We start from the raw sequence: 16,924 nt of genomic DNA on the forward strand, positions 1-16,924 counted from the left end.
CAGAAACTATATATTTTGGGAACTAATTATAATTTGTTCACAAGGTATTGCCTTTGTTTGCTGCAGTTTACACAGATAGTTTGCATCTATTTGTAATCATATCAAAAGAAAATCCCAGTATGTTATCAAGTTATGTGATACTGTATTAATATTAACAATAATATAAAATATAAAGCACTATATTTAAGACTTTCCTGATAAATGTTCCCAGCAGCTGAATTTTCCTTCTTTGAATTCCCTTGTGCACTGTCTCATGATTTTCATAGACAGAAGAGTTCCAAATAAATTCATTTTTTGCCTTGCCTGAGGGCTGCAGGAGGCATGGCTGATTATGTCTTTGGAACAGTCATTGAAATTTGCTTGTTGCAGTGAGAGAGGTTTGGAGGTGACTAATGGGGTGGTTGGGGAAACTTCTAGCCTATGAGCCACAATTGTTCTCTTCTTTCCTAAAATAATACATTGATTTTCTTGTCATTTGAGATACACTGTGGATTTTAAACGAAAAAAGGTATGGGGAAAGTTACATCATCTTCTCATTGGTATCTGAAATCACAGCTGGCTATATCCTCCCTTCTTATGGGTTATTAAATCTGGATTTTGGAGTCCTTGCTTTTTTGCAAGCCAATATTTTTAGTCATCACCTTTCCTATCTGGGGCTAATGGAGATTGGAATCTAGCATGAGGGCCAAGTGACCATCAAGTCACAGAGAAAGCATGTAATGTAGAATTGTTGAAATAACATTTTACTCATGTTTCTCAACCAGTGAAATTCCATAATCAAAAGGCATTTCTCCTCCTCCCCCTCAACTTACGACAACAATTGAGCCCAAAATTTCTCTTGCTAAGCAAAACACTTGTTAAATGAATTTTTTTTTAATCGCATTTATATCCCACCCTTCTCCGAAGACTCAGGGGGGCTTACAATCTAAAGCACAAATCAATGTGCTTAGCAATAGCCTTCATTCTATGTATATGCCTGCTTATTAGGGCTTCCCCCCCCCAGCGGCATTATTACAAAGTCAGCTTATTGCCCCCAACAATCTGGGTCCTCATTTTACCTACCTCGGAAGGATGGAAGGCTGAGTCAACCTTGAGCCTGGTGGGACTCGAACCTGCACTAATTGCAGGCAGCTGGTGTTACTTAGGGAGGCATTAGCCCACTGCTCCACCAAGGCTCTTTTATTTTTGCCCTATTTTACGACCTTTCTTGTCACAGTTTTTAAGTGGATCACTGCAGTTGCTAAGTTAGTAACATGGTTGTTAAGTGAATCTGACTTCCCATTACTTTTGCTTGTCAGAAGGTTGCAAAGGGGGATCACATGACCTTGGGACACTGCAACAATCATGAGTCGGTTGCCAAGTGTGAATTTTGATGACAGGACTATGGGAATGCTGCAGTGGTGAAAAACTGTCATAATTTACTTTTTTCAGTAATGTTGTAACTTTGAACGGTCACTAAATGAAATACCTGTGCTGCATTTTCTCAGGGCCAGGTTGTGGGGGTACATGTGGTAGTCGAACTTATGTAAGGAGTGTGTGTGTGTGTGTGTGTGTGTGTGTGTGTGTGTGTAACCCTATCTCTATCTCCCAAACAGTAAATTCCAGGGAAGAAAGAAATGGCTCTGGCCAAAATCTTGAACTGATTTCTTGCAGTCAACTTTTAAAATTAGTCTAAGGACCATAAATTATCCATTCCTGCCTTAATCTATAAAGCATGTTAGTTTTCTATAGGAGTAAGGCTGGTCAGGTAATTCTTTTTGAAGTTTTATTTATGTAATATTTTAGAACTGACCAACATTAATGTTTATGTAACATTATTACCTATCAGAATAACATAGTTATTTTTCATCAAATTAATTAAGTAGGTTTTCTTCCCACTTCCTGGTATTTAAAAGTTATAAATGCATTATCGTGAAGGAGTGAGTAAGAGGAATTTGAAAAGTTCATCCCACTCTCGTTGGGTTTTCATTGCAACTATTTTCTCTGTGGAAGAAGCACACAATGATTAGAGTTAAACAGTTAGTTGCCTCTTTGGGAGTTCATTCTCTAAAATGTGGGGGTTTTTTTAAGGAAAGTTAAATATATCGACAAATCCAACACATGCCTAAAAACCCTAAAATTTCAACACGATGCAGCCTATTTTACTAGCACTTGCAACAACAATTCTTTCAAAATGAATATACCAATTTCATATCCCGTTGAACAGACTTCTGTGTTTATTATAAATTTTTAAATGCGTCCCTTCTTCAGTGAGTAAAATGCTTAATATAGAACTATCACTAGGAACTATCGCTAGGAACGATAAGACAGCTTTGCAAGAAAATAATACTATACTCTTAATGTATATATTTGCATATGTGCATGCGTGTGCTCACATGTGCCACATAATCATAGGTAGATGAGTTTTAATGGCAATTTTTTTATTAGTGAATGTGTCAAGAGAACTGTAAAATATGTATGTATTGTATATAACCCCTTTAGAATATCTGAAAGAAATGAAGTGTGAAGGTGAGGAAGAAGCACCTTCAGATCCTTTGTGTTTTGTTCTTTCCATATCATAGATAGAACATTGATCCTAGCAAGTGGCAAAATGAGATCCTATTTGGAAGTTTAATTAAAGTGAGTGAATTTTATTGATGCTATCAATCAGCAGAGATTGAGTGAAAGGGCTTGGTGCCAAATCATTTAGTGCTCTTGACAGGGTAATTAAATACCACAGAACTGTACTCAAGATAAAGTGAAGAGCCTTTTGCAGATGTGATTCTTTTGTTGGGACAAAAGGATGGGGTTTCCCCTTCCTAAACAGTGTATAGGAAGACTTTAAAAATGGCCGCTTGTTATTTATTTTTTATATACAAATTGCTTGATTTTTGTCAGCTTGCATTTTTGAAGGGTTTGCATAAATACTAGTATAAAAATATTTTTTAAATAAAAAGATTTTCAGAATGCAGGGTAAGTTAAAATTGGGGTGTGTTTTTTTAGCTACCCCTATGTTAAACTCAAGCTTTTTGAAAAACATAGCAATAACTAAACCTCACCAGTCCAAACTCCAAAAATGCATAATTTTTAAGAACATTCATTACAGGAATAGGTAGGAGTGTTAAGTATTGTCTGCTTCTGATTTTCCTAGTCAACCTGATTGTTGAATATTCTGTCGTTATATGAGGCTTACAGACAATGCTAGAGTTGTCAGATTTAGCAAATCAGAGTTTGTTGGAATAGGCCAGTGCAAATAAATCAGACATAGGAAAACAAAATCTGATGAACAGAACAGCAGATTATCTGATGAACAGAACAGCAGGAATTGGAATCTTGAATGCCTTTGAGTGACTGAAGCTTTTACCGAACAGGGCTATAGAAATGTATAGGTCCAGTAATGCATTAAAGTCAGTTGAAGACTTTATGTAGGTAGCCATGATACACAATGTGATTTACATTCTTTTCAAAAGCTGTCTTAACTGTGAAAGGTGCATTGTCTGATTTTATAGTCATAGATTTAGTCAGACCTATCTGTTTAAGGAACAGTAAGTCTACATCAGGCATGTCAAACTGCTGGCCCATGGGCCGGATGTGTCACGTTGAAACCGCGCCCACCCCATTGCTGGTCCTGTTATGTCGTGTAACGACACTGTACATCTGGCTTGGAGATCTTGAATGTGAGATCAATAGTTTTTCCCCAAGAAAAGCAAGGGCAGGTAACTGGAGACTATGATAACTATTCTATGGAGTGTGATTCTAACTAGTTCATTAGAATCTAAAACCACCTTACTTACGTTGTACAATTAAAATAACCACAGTGCATTGTCCAACAAATCTGCGTGGCATTGAATTTATGGAATGCTAAGGTAGGAAATGTATTGAATGCATGCTTCAAATGCCCTTGCAAAGAATGGTGAACTCTTCAAATAAAATGCACATTTTAGCGTTCTTTTTTATGTTAAGACTACTAGGTACTCATCAAAAATTCAGAAACATTTGCACCACAGAACCTGGTAGTGCATGATGATTCACCCCATAAATCATTTAATTCATATTTAGTTTTCATTGTTCAAACCAGCAACTTGAAATGTCAGAACAGAAAATATTTGCTGAACCCCGTGTGGCTGGCAGGGGCGGGACAATAGCTTTGTTATTGTTGCAGGTAACTCAGCATTTTCTGTTTCTTGTTATAAAAGTTCTGAGTCATCTGTTTGTATGCTTGAATTGCTGCAAATTATTATTTTGATCCCAACCTGGCAAGGCTGTGTAAGTTGGCTGAGATATTGGTACCAATTGAGACATTGGCATGAGGTTTGTTGGGATATCATTGCCAAGTAAATGTTTTTTCAGCCTTATTTCAGGGTGAATAATGATGAATACTTTCTTTGCTGATTATGTTTTTTTTAAGCAAGACACTAGAAGATTATAGCAGTGGTATAACCGAAGAATAATAATCATTTTATTTAAATAAGGGAAAAAACACCATCAAATGCATACCTTGAACCATTGGTGATGCTTAATTAATTTATCTAAAAGACCAAATCCTCCCATGATCCTCTTCAGAAAAAAAATAGTAACTCCATGTACTATGGACTGGACTGATAACCATCCACTGTGATCATTTGCCAGAGAACAATTTGTGTGTTTGCGTATTTTGTATCATCTTAGCAAGGCACAAAAACATAAGTGCTTATACAGTAACGTTAATCACTTACGTTAAATTCTTGCATAGTTCCACTTAACTATATATCCTGAAAATAAAAGTAAGAAAATATTTTTTATCTTTTCCAATTGCAAAAAAGACGGTTACTACAAACACAAAGGCTTCCATGGTCCAGAGCAAAACAAAGATACAAAGAGGATTCTTATGGATTCTTATATTTCTTATATACTTCTAACATGTCTTCCTTTTAAGAATCATTTTATTCAACCACCTTCTCCCATCAGCTTACTTCAAGAAGCACGCTCTGATAAAAACTAAATGCAAAGACCCGTCTCCCCCCCCCCCCCCGGGATAGTAATAGTAATAGGTACTCTAGTTCAGAGGTCCCCACCAGGGACCGGTTTTGTGGAAAGAGTTTTTTCCGCAGACCAGAGAGTGCATGGTTTTGCGTGCAACCTGCATTCCGTGGATGGGGCTTGTTTGTGCGGACCGGTTGCTGGCATGCCCAGTACCAGTCCACAGAGCAGGGGTTGATTTTTGTCTCGTTCAAAAAGAGATCTCAACAAGTAGTATGGGTATAACCAGTCCAGAAAAGCAGGTGATTTCAGTAGGCGGCATACAGAAGTAGCACCATGAACAAATTTAACAATACTATTTTATTTATTTTATTTTAATTCCATTTATATCCCGCCCTTCTCCGAAGACTCAGGGCAGCTTACAAACTTAGCAGTAGCCTTCATTCTATGTATATGCCTGCTTATTAGGGCTTTCGCCCCCTCCCCCCAGCGGCATCATTACAAAGTCAGCTTATTGCCCCCAACAATCTGGGTCCTCATTTTACCTACCTCGGAAGGATGGAAGGCTGAGTCAACCTTGAGCCTGGTGGGATGCAAACCTGCACTAATTGCAGGCAGCTGGTGTTACTTAAGGAGGCATTAGCCCTCTATGTGCATTTGTATACGTTTAAAATATCATATATTTTATATGCAGCCCAAGATAATGGCCCCTTTACTCAGTGCAGCCCAGGCAGCCAAAAGGTTGGACATGCCTGCTGTAATGTGTACTAACAGGAAGGAAGTTGCAAGTAATTTGACATGGAAAAGAAGGCTTCTTGTCTCCTGTTCATGCCAGCAAGGAAAGGGAACAAGTAGATAAGGGTTAAGGAAGGTAGCCATATTCTTAATGCCATTGCTTAGCACCGTGTTCAAATCCATTTTCATCTGCACATTTTATTATTAAGAATTTGATTCTGTCACTAATAAGTAGATTATATTGTTAGTGCTAACAAAAGTATTCTAATCTAATAACTAATCCGTTGCTGATAGATAGGAAACATGCTTTGCCAGTAAATCTTTATGGAAAGATATCAGTTAAACTTCACAAAAATAATTTGGTTTGTGCTATAACTAGATAAAATCTTTATATTATGCAACTAAGTGCCTATAGGTCTTTTAATTTCAGAGCACTTGCATGCAGTTGTAAAAAGAGCAAGGGATTTAAAATCCCTTTTCTCTGTCATTTCCCAGAAGCTCTAATTAATCTAAAGGTAAAAGTTCCCCCGCACATGCGTGCTAGTCGTTTCCGACTCTAGGGGCCGGTGCTCATCTCCGTTTCAAAGCTGAAGAGCCAGCGCTTGTCTGAGGACATCTCCGTGGTCATGTGGCCGGCATGACTAGACGCCAAAGTCGCACGGAACGCTGTTACCTTCCCACCGGAGTGGTCCCTATTTTTCTACTTGCCTTTTTACGTGCTTTCGAACTGCTAGATTGGCAGAAGCTGGGACGAGTAACAGGCGCTCACTCTGTTATGCGGCACTCGGGATTCGACCCGCCAAACTGCCGACCTTCTGATCGACAAGCTCAGCGTCCTAACCCACTGAGCCACCGCGTCCTTTTAATTAATCTAGAAAAGGGTAAATAATGATATCATTCTTTTGTTGGTAGCAGCTTACACGTGTGGAGTTGATACCAAGGAACTGTGAGGGAAGAAATAAGCATACTTTGATATAATTTTTCCAGTCAGATTGCCTACCCATATAGTTGCTGGGGAATTTGTAGAATTTCAGGATATTGTGTTCACATGCTTACTACTTTTATGTCCTGAGGAAAAAGAGATTCAAAAATGGATCTGTTTTTTTTTCCCCCTGCATTGAGGAGTTGATCAAAATTTCTGTACCACATTTACATATCTTCAGTTCCTTCAGTGTACAACACATTCTTGGTTTTTTTTACATAACATTTTTTTTTATTTCAAAAGAACTGAAGTGGTGTGCTGCACAAAAAATACCATATTAACTGAACACCTATTAAAATTAGGTTAATAGACATAGTCCTGGAGATCTCTCATTCTGCTCCAGATAACCAGAGTAGATAGATAACTGCTCATTGAACTAAGTTTAGTAATGCCCACAAAGCAGTGACTTTTATTTTTGCTAGATTTTGGCAACACATAAAAATTGATCTTGCTGCTTACAAAATGTCTTTAATTGTTCCAATTACACCAAACTGTAAGTCTCTACCCTGCTACTAAATTGTAGAAGAATACATAGAAGGATGTGGTGGTGCAGTTGCACATGTGTGAATCCTTTTTTTCAAGATTTGTTTTGGCAGTAGGCACATATTGAATTATGTGAACTTGTGGGTGTGTAGCTGTTATGGAGTGTGGGAGAGATGTCCTTTCTTAGAATGGTTGTCATGCGTAGTCACCAAATTAAAAAAAAGTAAGGAGGCAGTATGGAACTTAAGAGAAGCTATGGGAGAGTCTTCAATCGCCCTTAGGCTTGCACAGTATTGCAGATTTTTAAGCAGCCTTATCTTAGAGTTGAAGGCACTGAAAGATTACACAAAGGGCAGCTTTAAGTCCTCACCATCTTACCAAACACATGCTTTTTGTAGGATTTTTAATTAAAGCAGCTAGTTGATATGCTTGTTTGCTGAAGAAGTTTAGGAATTGTGAATTTGGCTTTTCAGTTATGCTAAATCTTACTTAGTTGCTTTTTTTCGATGATTTCATGCTTCAGGTAGAGCCGTAGATTCTTAAACTATGACTGTTGAATGCTTGTCTTCTACCCATCAACCCAGCAGCTTGTCTGCTTTTAGATGCAGGTCTTTTGCCTTTCAAAAGACTGGTAAACCTGTATTCTGAATAGCCTTAGCACAGGGGTCCCCAACCCCCAGTCCGTGGACCAGTACCAGGCCGTGGCATGCCACAACCAGGCCATACAAAAAAGCAAAGTCCCATCCACAGGATGCAGGCAGCACACAATACCACACACCCCAGTCGCGGAAAAACCTCTTTCCACGGAACCGGTCCCTGGTGCCCAAAATGTTGGGGAACTCTGCCTTAGCAGACTTACTAAGATGGAGAATATTACACTGGCAGCTTATCTTTGGGCGAAATTTAAAATTGGTAAAGCCTATATCCCAAGTTCTTGTTCACGTTTACCCAAGCTCACAACTCAAGTAAATGAACAGAAATTTTGCTTGGATGAAGCTAAGCAATTGTTGCTTTGTCTAATCTCTAGGCTTAATACTATTAATTATGAATAGGTATTGATGCCATAATTGCTATATTTTGGGGAAATGTTTCCAATTTAGCAACCAAACCAATTCAAAAGTAAGCGTATGCATGAAGGCAGAGTTTTCCAACTTTGGCCTTGGGAATTACACCGTGGCTGTTGTGTCCCAAGGGTGCTTTTCAAAAGGCACTGGATTTAGTTCTTTTTTTCCTTGAAAATGTTTTGCTTTTCATCAAAGAAGTTTCTTCAGTTCTGATAACCATGACCTGCATGGTTGAGAATCTCCATAAACATGGCTGGTGTGAGTATGAAACTTAAGTCTTCATATTTGGTTTAAAACAAACTCAAATCTATATCCAATTATCCTTATTCTCATGAATGAAGGCGAATATATGTGTCCCAGGATAATGTTGCAGGATCTAATCTGGGTTGGTCCCAAGGACTAGAGATTTAGTCTTCCAAGCTTTCAGACTCGTGCTGGACCCATCTTCTGTTGTTCCGTGTGTGGTATTTACACCCCAGTCAACATTTAAAAAGCGATTTACAACAGGCACTGGTGGCCAGCCCAGATTAGATCCTGCAGCATTGTCCTCCAGCACAAGTTTATAAGACAAATAACCTGGTCTCGGTGACCAACCCATACTGGATCCTATCCTTATTCTAACATAGATTCTTTTTTAAATAAATAGTAATGTGGATTCTCCCCCCCTCCCAAAAAAAGTTGAACAGGACGTTTTCCAGTCAATTAAACGTATTTGTGTGAATCCATACAGTTTTTATTTTCATTGAAAACTTTCTGATCAATAGCATATTGGTTAATCCAAAAAGAAATCGAAACTGCCAAACAGAATGTTGTTTTAGTAACTGAAATTTATTTATGCAGTGGCATTAGTCTTACTTCACAAAATGTACTCAGATTTTGTGTAGTGAAATGTGCAAAGGCGATTACATCTTATTGGAGGATGTATATTTTTCAAATAGAAACAATTTATGATTATGTGTAAATGTGTTTTCAAACAAACAAAATTATGAAAACCAATTTTTAAAATAAGACGTTAAATTGGCAATTCTGAAACGATGACACGATGTTGAACTTTTAAATATCATTAAATTATAAATTGTTCTGTTTCTTGGATGCTATGCAACCTGCATATAATGGAATATATTTCTTTCAAAAACAGATATTGATTAGTTAGAATGGAAGACAACATATTGAAATGCAGGACTGAGGCAGGGACACCCATAAAACTGTAATTTGGCTATCCAGAGCTCAGCTGTTCCCTTTTTCTCCTACCCCAAACTTCAAAAGCAACATTTTTTATAGAAGAGATGTTCTCAAAAATATGTTGTTTTTTACTTATATCTTTTTCCTATGTACTTAGAGCAGATTCATTATTGATTTTTATCACTTCCTGTGAATAGTGTTGTGACTCTCCCAAGGCTATGAGTAAACAGACCTAAGCAATTTCAGCATAGTAGTCAGTTTTGAGATAAGACTGGTTGATATTTTAAGAATTAATTGAATCCACACTGGATCATTATGGTGCACAGTTTACACTTTACTCTGTTAGGCACAATTTCTGCAAATGCTATTTTCATGGGTATACGGATTTCTGTACTGACCATCCCCAATTAATTTTTTCCCATTTCTAAATGTTGAAATTTCAAAAATGTATACATTTTTGGTAAATAAATTTCAGTTCATAATTAAGTCTAAAAATGTAAAATAAAAATAGCACCAGCAATAGCACTTAGACTAATATTCCACTTCACAGTGCTTTACAGCCCTCTCTGAGAGGTTTGCAGAGTCAGCATATTACCCCCAACAATCTGGCTCCTCATTTTATCGACCTTGGAAGGATGGAAGGCTGAGTCAGCCTTCAGCCAGTGAGGATTGAACTGCTAGCAGTCAGCAGAGTTAGCCTGTAATACTGCATTCTAACCACTGGGCCACCCTAGCTACAGAATTCACACAGAATGAATTTCCAAATGAAATTTGTACAATTTCTACCTGCTTCCTATTAGGGCTACTTATACTCAAGAGACAGGCTGCTATTTTGATCGGCGTTCTTTGAAATACTTTTGTATTTGGGGCTCTTATTCACTTTGGCATCTCTGACTTAAGAGTCCCAGAATATCTTTTTCAGTGAGTGAAAAGTGTTTGTGCACCGGAGCTCCAAAGTGCCAATTTGCTTGGGAAATAATTAGCTGGCATTGGGCCAAGCAATTTTGCAAGGCAAATAAATGTTCTTTAGACAATTTAGTGTGTCTTAACGAATCACGTAAGAGTATTGTATAACATTGTAAATGAAATTTTAATGAAGTAAGACTTTTTTTAAGACAATGTAAGGAGTTCCAGGCCATACTTCTAAATTAAAATTAGGGTTTCAGTGAAAAGGATTGTGTATTTCAATTGGATTAAAATAACTGAAAGGATACCTTATCAAATCTCAGCGATAAAAATCTCAAAGGACTTCTAAAAGTCAGTGCAACTCCTTATTTGAAAAGCAGTACGTTTAAAAATGTTAATCTGACCTACCAAGAAAAATGTGTGATAAAACAGTTTTATATATTTGCTTATGTTTATTGTTTATCCTAACCATTGTGCTGTAACATTGATGATTAGTTACTGCACCTTTTCACGAGCTGGCACTAATTTCAAAAAGTTTAGGTTACACTTTCTTACCGGTAACTTTTAAAAAATGCATTCTAAACTGTGTGAAATAACATCTCTAAATAAAGTCACTCTTTTTTTAATAATAACTATAGAACATTTTACGCAGTTGCTAACATGGGGTAGCATTTATTTTTGCATTTGTCATACATACATGTAATTTTCCTGCCAACGTTCTCTAATATAATAAATGAAAAGCGCAAATAAGGGGGCAGGGGACTAAAGCTTTCCTGAAATATGTTTATACTTCAGTTCTCAGCTTAAAACAGAAAATATTTTTGGCTTCCTGAGCTTCACTCATAACAAGACAGAAATTAATAATGTCTTAATAGTAGTTTTATCAGTAGGGTGTCCAATGTATAACTAGTGAAATCAATTCACATAACTTCATTTCTGGGGCAAAATTTTTTAAAACTCCAAATAATAATAATAATAATAATAATAATAATAATAATAATAATAATAATAATAATAATAATAATAATAATAATAATAATAATTTTATTTGTATACCGCCCTTCTCCCGAAGGACTCAGGGCGGTGAACAGGGCAATACATGTTAAAAGACAAGAATACAAAAATTAAAAGAGATTAAACAAGATGCCCAAAAACTATAACAATAAGTTAAAATACATAAAAAGCAATAAAACCCAAACCCATCAGGCCAGGCCGGCTTGTTCAAACAGGTAGATCTTTAGATTGCGCTGGAAGGAGCGAAGGTCGGGTGCCGGACCGAGGTCGGAAACAAGAAATAAAGATGCCTTAATTATTCCTTGCCAGTAAAAAAAAAAAATTGCTATTTGTTGGTAATTGGCAATTATGAGGAAAAAACCAGCTGGCTGGTGTGGTGTTTTGTTTTTTGTTTTTTTTCCTGGCAAGCAAGGAATAAGACGTTTATGGCACAGGAGCGGTTGCAATGACATCACTACCCCAGCCTTGCTTAGTAGCAGCATCAGAACACCAGCAGGTAAAGGAAGGGGTTATGCAATGCAGTTATGGTGGGATGAATCTGACAGCATGGCACATGACAAGACAAAGTGAAATATTACCGTATGCTGCACTGCTTCCCTTTCTCTCCATTTTTTGTCCCTTTAAAAAAAAAAGAAAGAAAATAGCTCTTAAGACTTTTCAACAGGTGGATAAAATCTAAGGCAAAAAGTGAAAGCAAAAAATGTGAGAAAAGAAAAGGTTAAATAAATAGAAAACAAAGAAAAAGGTATAAAGAGGTAACTTCCAGTATTCTACACAGCAGTTATAAATACAAATACATTTTAACCTCTCTTGTTAAAATTACCTTATATTATTCTTTCCACAGTCTATCTTATCTAATTGCCAAAACCCTAAGTCAGAAGTTTTGTTTTTTTCATTTTTATGCAAGAAGGCCATAAGAGGTTTCCATTCGCCAATAGATGTAGATAATCTCTACATAAAAATGTAGATTTTTCTCTAATCAAATAACTTAATTTACCCTTTTCAGCAAAACCTGTCAACTTCACCAACTATTCCTCCTTAGTGGCTGGATCACATATTGAAATAGTCTTCCATAGCTTTTTTTTTTCTAACTGCTTGTCCATTAATCATAAAGTTCTGCCTTCAACTGAATATTAATATTTAAAATTCTGTGTATCAAAGTATATATATGGGGATCCAAAAATGTTCAGCTTTTTATCTATTCATCAAGCATGATAAAATGTCCCTTGACGTTGTTCATATTGCCAATATACATTTGAAGAGCATTTATACGTTCTAAATCAGGGGTGTTAAACTGCCAGCCCAGATGCATCATGGCGAAACTGCCCACCCCATTGCCAGCAATGGGAAAAAAAGCTGCGATATGTCACGTCACGTGACGTTGCAAGTTTGACATCCCTGTTCTAGATGATATAATCGTGAATATTTGTTATCAGTTCTTTTTAGCCCTTTCTGCTGCCATTACCAAGTCCAAGGGTTGTATTTGTCTTCTCGCTTCCTGGCTTGTAACTTTTTTTTTGGTTAAAGGGTTAAAAAAAAACTGCAGTGGTGCAGTAGGATTTGGTACCACCATTAATATGTGGCTTGACAAATTTCTTGTCCACTTTTGCCTTTTTTTACTTCCCTAGGAAACTGTAGATGCAGTGATGGCAAACCTTTTAGAGACCGAGTGTCCAAACGGAAACCCAAACTCCACTTATGGGCGTGGCCAGTTGGGTGGTGTGGCTGTGGTGGTAACGGCAGACTGGGTGGGACTAAAAAGTTCGATCAATTCCAACTTCGCGAGATCTTTTTTTCCCCACGAGAAGTTGAAATTGATTTGACTCTTTTTTTTTCTTTTTTTGCTCACGGCAGCGGAGGCCTAAAGCGAAAAGGGTTTATAAAACCGAGCTGAACACCTAGGACTGGGGCGAGGGCGCGCATGCCCACAGAGAGGGCTTTGCGGTTCGCCACCACAGCCTAGAGCAAGGGTGAGGAATCATGGTCTTTTTATGACTTATGGACTTCAACTCCTAGAATCCCTGGCTCAGGAATTCTGGGAGTTTGAAGTCCACGAGTCATAAAAGACCCATGGTTCCCCTTCCTTGCTCTAGGGCAACTAAGAAGAACAGCCACAGAGAGTGTGCCGATCCCAGACAAATTGGGTCTCCTTGTGGTTTAATATAATCCCATTAGGTTCCTATACAAATGGCCAAGGATGTATGATCTGAAAGTAGAGTTACACATGTGTTTTTAGAAATAGGCAACCTTCTAGTTGAATTATACGGTCGTTTGCATGATCCAAGGTTTGTTTGTTTTTCATTATGCAGGTTTCTTATGCACGGCCAAGCTCAGCTTCTATTAGAGATGCAAACTTGTACGTCAGTGGTCTGCCCAAAACTATGACTCAGAAAGAACTGGAACAGCTGTTTTCCCAATATGGACGTATTATTACTTCCCGCATTCTTGTTGACCAAGTCACTGGTAAGTAGAAACCTACTCTGCTCTGTCTTTCTCAGCCTTCAAAATATTGAACATAAAAAAGTTTATGTGGGGCAGAAAATACAATTTTCTGCTGGAATTGTTCATAAATATGCATGGATAAAAATAACTCCTGGTTTGCAGTCAGGCAAGGCTGAGTCATTTTCACCTTGAAGCTGCATATTTGAAGCCTGTTTCATGCCTTGTAATAAATTTATAGTTGCTGTAATCTCGAGCACTGAATAAAAGTATTCCTTATAAAATGCTAAAAAAACAGTGTATATTTTAAAACAAAAAAGGGAAAGCCTTGTGCTTAGCAGTTTCCTTAAACTAAGAAAATGTGAAATAGAAACTCATAATTATTGAGGCTTTAAAACAAACCTTACAATTCACATTTTTCCATCTTAGTATAAGGCAAGATCCTGAGAAAAACAAAACACTGGATTTAAGAAAATAAGACTGAAAGGAAGATTGATTTGATACATAAATATTGAGGAGTTCATTTTTTATTAAATTCAATCTTTGTTCTCCAGTTATTGCCAACTCAGTGAATACATTGGTTTTGTTATCTTTCTGTATGTGATATTTATTTTTATTTATTTTTTTATTTTTATTCCATTTATATCCCGCCCTTCTCCGAAGACTCAGGGCGGCTTACAAGCTTAGCAGTAGCCTTCATTCTATGTATATGCCTGCTTATTAGGGCTTTCATACACTCCCCAAGCGGCATTATTACAAAGTCAGCTTAATTGCCCCCAACAATCTGGGTCCTCATTTTACCTACCTCGGAAGGATGGAAGGCTGAGTCAACCTTGAGCCTGGTGGGATGCGAACCTGCACTAATTGCAGGCAGCTGGTGTTACTTAAGGAGGCATTAGCCCACTGCTCCACCAAGGCATCTTGAATGAAGCAATGCAATGCACTGGGCAGATTATACTATGGAACATACTCCCTACAAGAATTTGAGTGCTTTATTTTCATAGATATTAGAAAATGTTAGGAAAATACTCATTAGGCTTGTGTATGCACTTAAATTTTAACGACCTGATTGGGTTCCTTCAAAAGTTTGAAGTAAGTTTTAAGCAAAAAAAAAGGGTACATTTATGACTTGTTTTAATAAAATATGGAGATTTTAAAATAACACTTGGGTCCCATTTAGTGCAAAAATAGCATGCAACATTTTGTTTCCTACAGGAATGATGAAACGAATCTGCTTCTCAAAAAGCAAGGTTATCTATTATTGTATAATTAGATTTGTATTTTAACATTTATTTTTATTTTTGGCATTGAATTGATAGGGTTACATCAACTACTGGGATTTTTTTAAACAGCTTTTGAATTGTGAGCAAAGTACTATGTGCTTCTTGCATGTATGCCTACTGGATTTTTCAAAGTCTTATGCATCAAGACACTCACTTAAATTTTCCCTTAAAACCAACCTAAGCAAAATTGATCCTACTTGCAAACCTGAATATATGTCGCCAAATGTTTTTCAAATATAAAGTTATAAACAAAGGAGCTTCAAGAGTTTCTAGAGATAAAATTCAGTTTTGTTTATAATTTACAATGTATGTAACTAAAAAATGACAGTTGAGAAAATTGAGCTGCACAGATAGTTTTTTAAAAAAAGGAAATTTAGATGAAAAACTAGAATTTGAAATGCAATAATTTGGAGTTCAGATTTGCAATCTGGAATTTCTGGAACATGTGAGTTAATGTGGTATTTACTGGAATTGTACCACCATGCTTTTAAGCAAACTTGCTTAAGCAAATGGAAAATTATTAAATTTGTGGAGAGTATACCTGTCAACTATATTTTTAAATTTCAAATCGAATTTTGTTCCCACTAAAAATAGCCGTGTTCCAATGTCAGATGTTCAGGTTCAGATAAGTAGTTTTTAGTGCTTTATAAACTTGGTTGTTTTCTTGCAGACGTTTCATTAGTCAAACTAGGTAACATTGTCAGATGATGACGTTACTTAATTTGGGTAATAAAATGTCTGCAAGAAAACAACCCAACCTCAAGATCGAAGGATTCTCATTTCAACCCTGAGCTACAAATATTCTTTTCTATAGATTCAGATAAGTCGATAATGTGTGTGTGTGTGTATTATATATTATTATTTCTTTCTTAGTCATCACTGTTGATAGAAAGAATTGATTAATGGATCACAAGTTGCTGCAGCCAAGATTTCAGAACTATTTTATCTGAGCTTAAATGAGCTACCTCTTTAAAGACAAAACATCTCCAAAATTTTGAAGATCTGAGGGGGGGAAAATGACATTTTTAGGAAAAAAAAGTTTTTGCAAAATACTTTTATACTGTAGTATTTCTCTATTAAATGTAACAGTATAAATTCTGTCATAATACAAAACCGCTATTTGATATAATTCATAAATAAGTAGAATAATGCCTTTTAGCTATCTAATTGCACAATCCTATGCATATCCTACAGGGACGTGGTGGCTCAGTGGGTTAGGACGCTGAGCTTGTCGACCAGAAGGTCGGCAGTTTGGAGGGTCGAATCCCGAGTGCCACGTAGCAGAGTGAGCGCCTGTTACTCGTCCCAGCTTCTGCTAACCTAGCACTTCGAAAGCACGTAAAAAATGCAAGTAGAAAAATAGGAACCACTACGGTGGGAAGGTAACAGCGTTCCGTGCGCCTTTGGCGTCTAGTCATGCCGGCCACATGACCACGGAGACGTCCTCAGACAAGCACTGGCTCTTCGGCTTTGAAACGGAGATGATCACCGGCCCCTAGAGTCGGAAACGACTAGCACGCATGTGCGGGGGAACCTTTACCTTTACCTTATGCATATCCTATTGAAGTCAGTGGAATTGATCCCTGGTAAATATACATAGAATTGTAGCTTTGCAAAGTATTAAAAAAATCTTGGCTACAATTTTGTGCGTAATGTGTGGGAATAAGTCTCATTGAACACAGCAGGAGCTTTTTGTCTAAGTCGGGAAGCCTAGGATTGCTGTGTTGGGTTTCTCGGAGGCTGTCTTCATCATAATCACTTCAAGGGAGAGATGAAAAGGTCTGTTACTAGATCAAAACGCCATCTAATAAAGGATAGTTTCCTCTGATAGCACCAGATTAGATCAGAAGTTAGCAGAACAAAGCAAATAGCACTTTACAAGCAACAAGAAAAGAAAA

At 37.1% G+C, this 16,924-nt stretch overlaps 1 protein-coding gene across 7 annotated transcripts in view; it reads left to right on the forward strand.

Annotated features, from left to right (window-relative positions):
- ELAVL2 (ELAV like RNA binding protein 2) overlaps positions 1 to 16,924 on the forward strand; it is a gene marked incomplete at both ends in the record, with an annotated part of 73,959 nt that overhangs the window by 45,222 nt on the left and 11,813 nt on the right. For all 7 annotated transcript variants that reach the window (XM_083351963.1, XM_083351964.1, XM_083351960.1 and 4 more), the window contains one exon: positions 13,614 to 13,767. In XM_083351963.1, the coding sequence (XP_083208089.1) occupies positions 13,614 to 13,767 (154 nt within the window). The remainder of the gene's footprint in view (positions 1 to 13,613; positions 13,768 to 16,924) is intronic.

Source organism: Vipera ursinii, assembly GCF_947247035.1.
Source record: "Vipera ursinii genome assembly, chromosome: 2".
Taxonomy (NCBI): Eukaryota; Metazoa; Chordata; class Lepidosauria; order Squamata; family Viperidae; genus Vipera; species Vipera ursinii.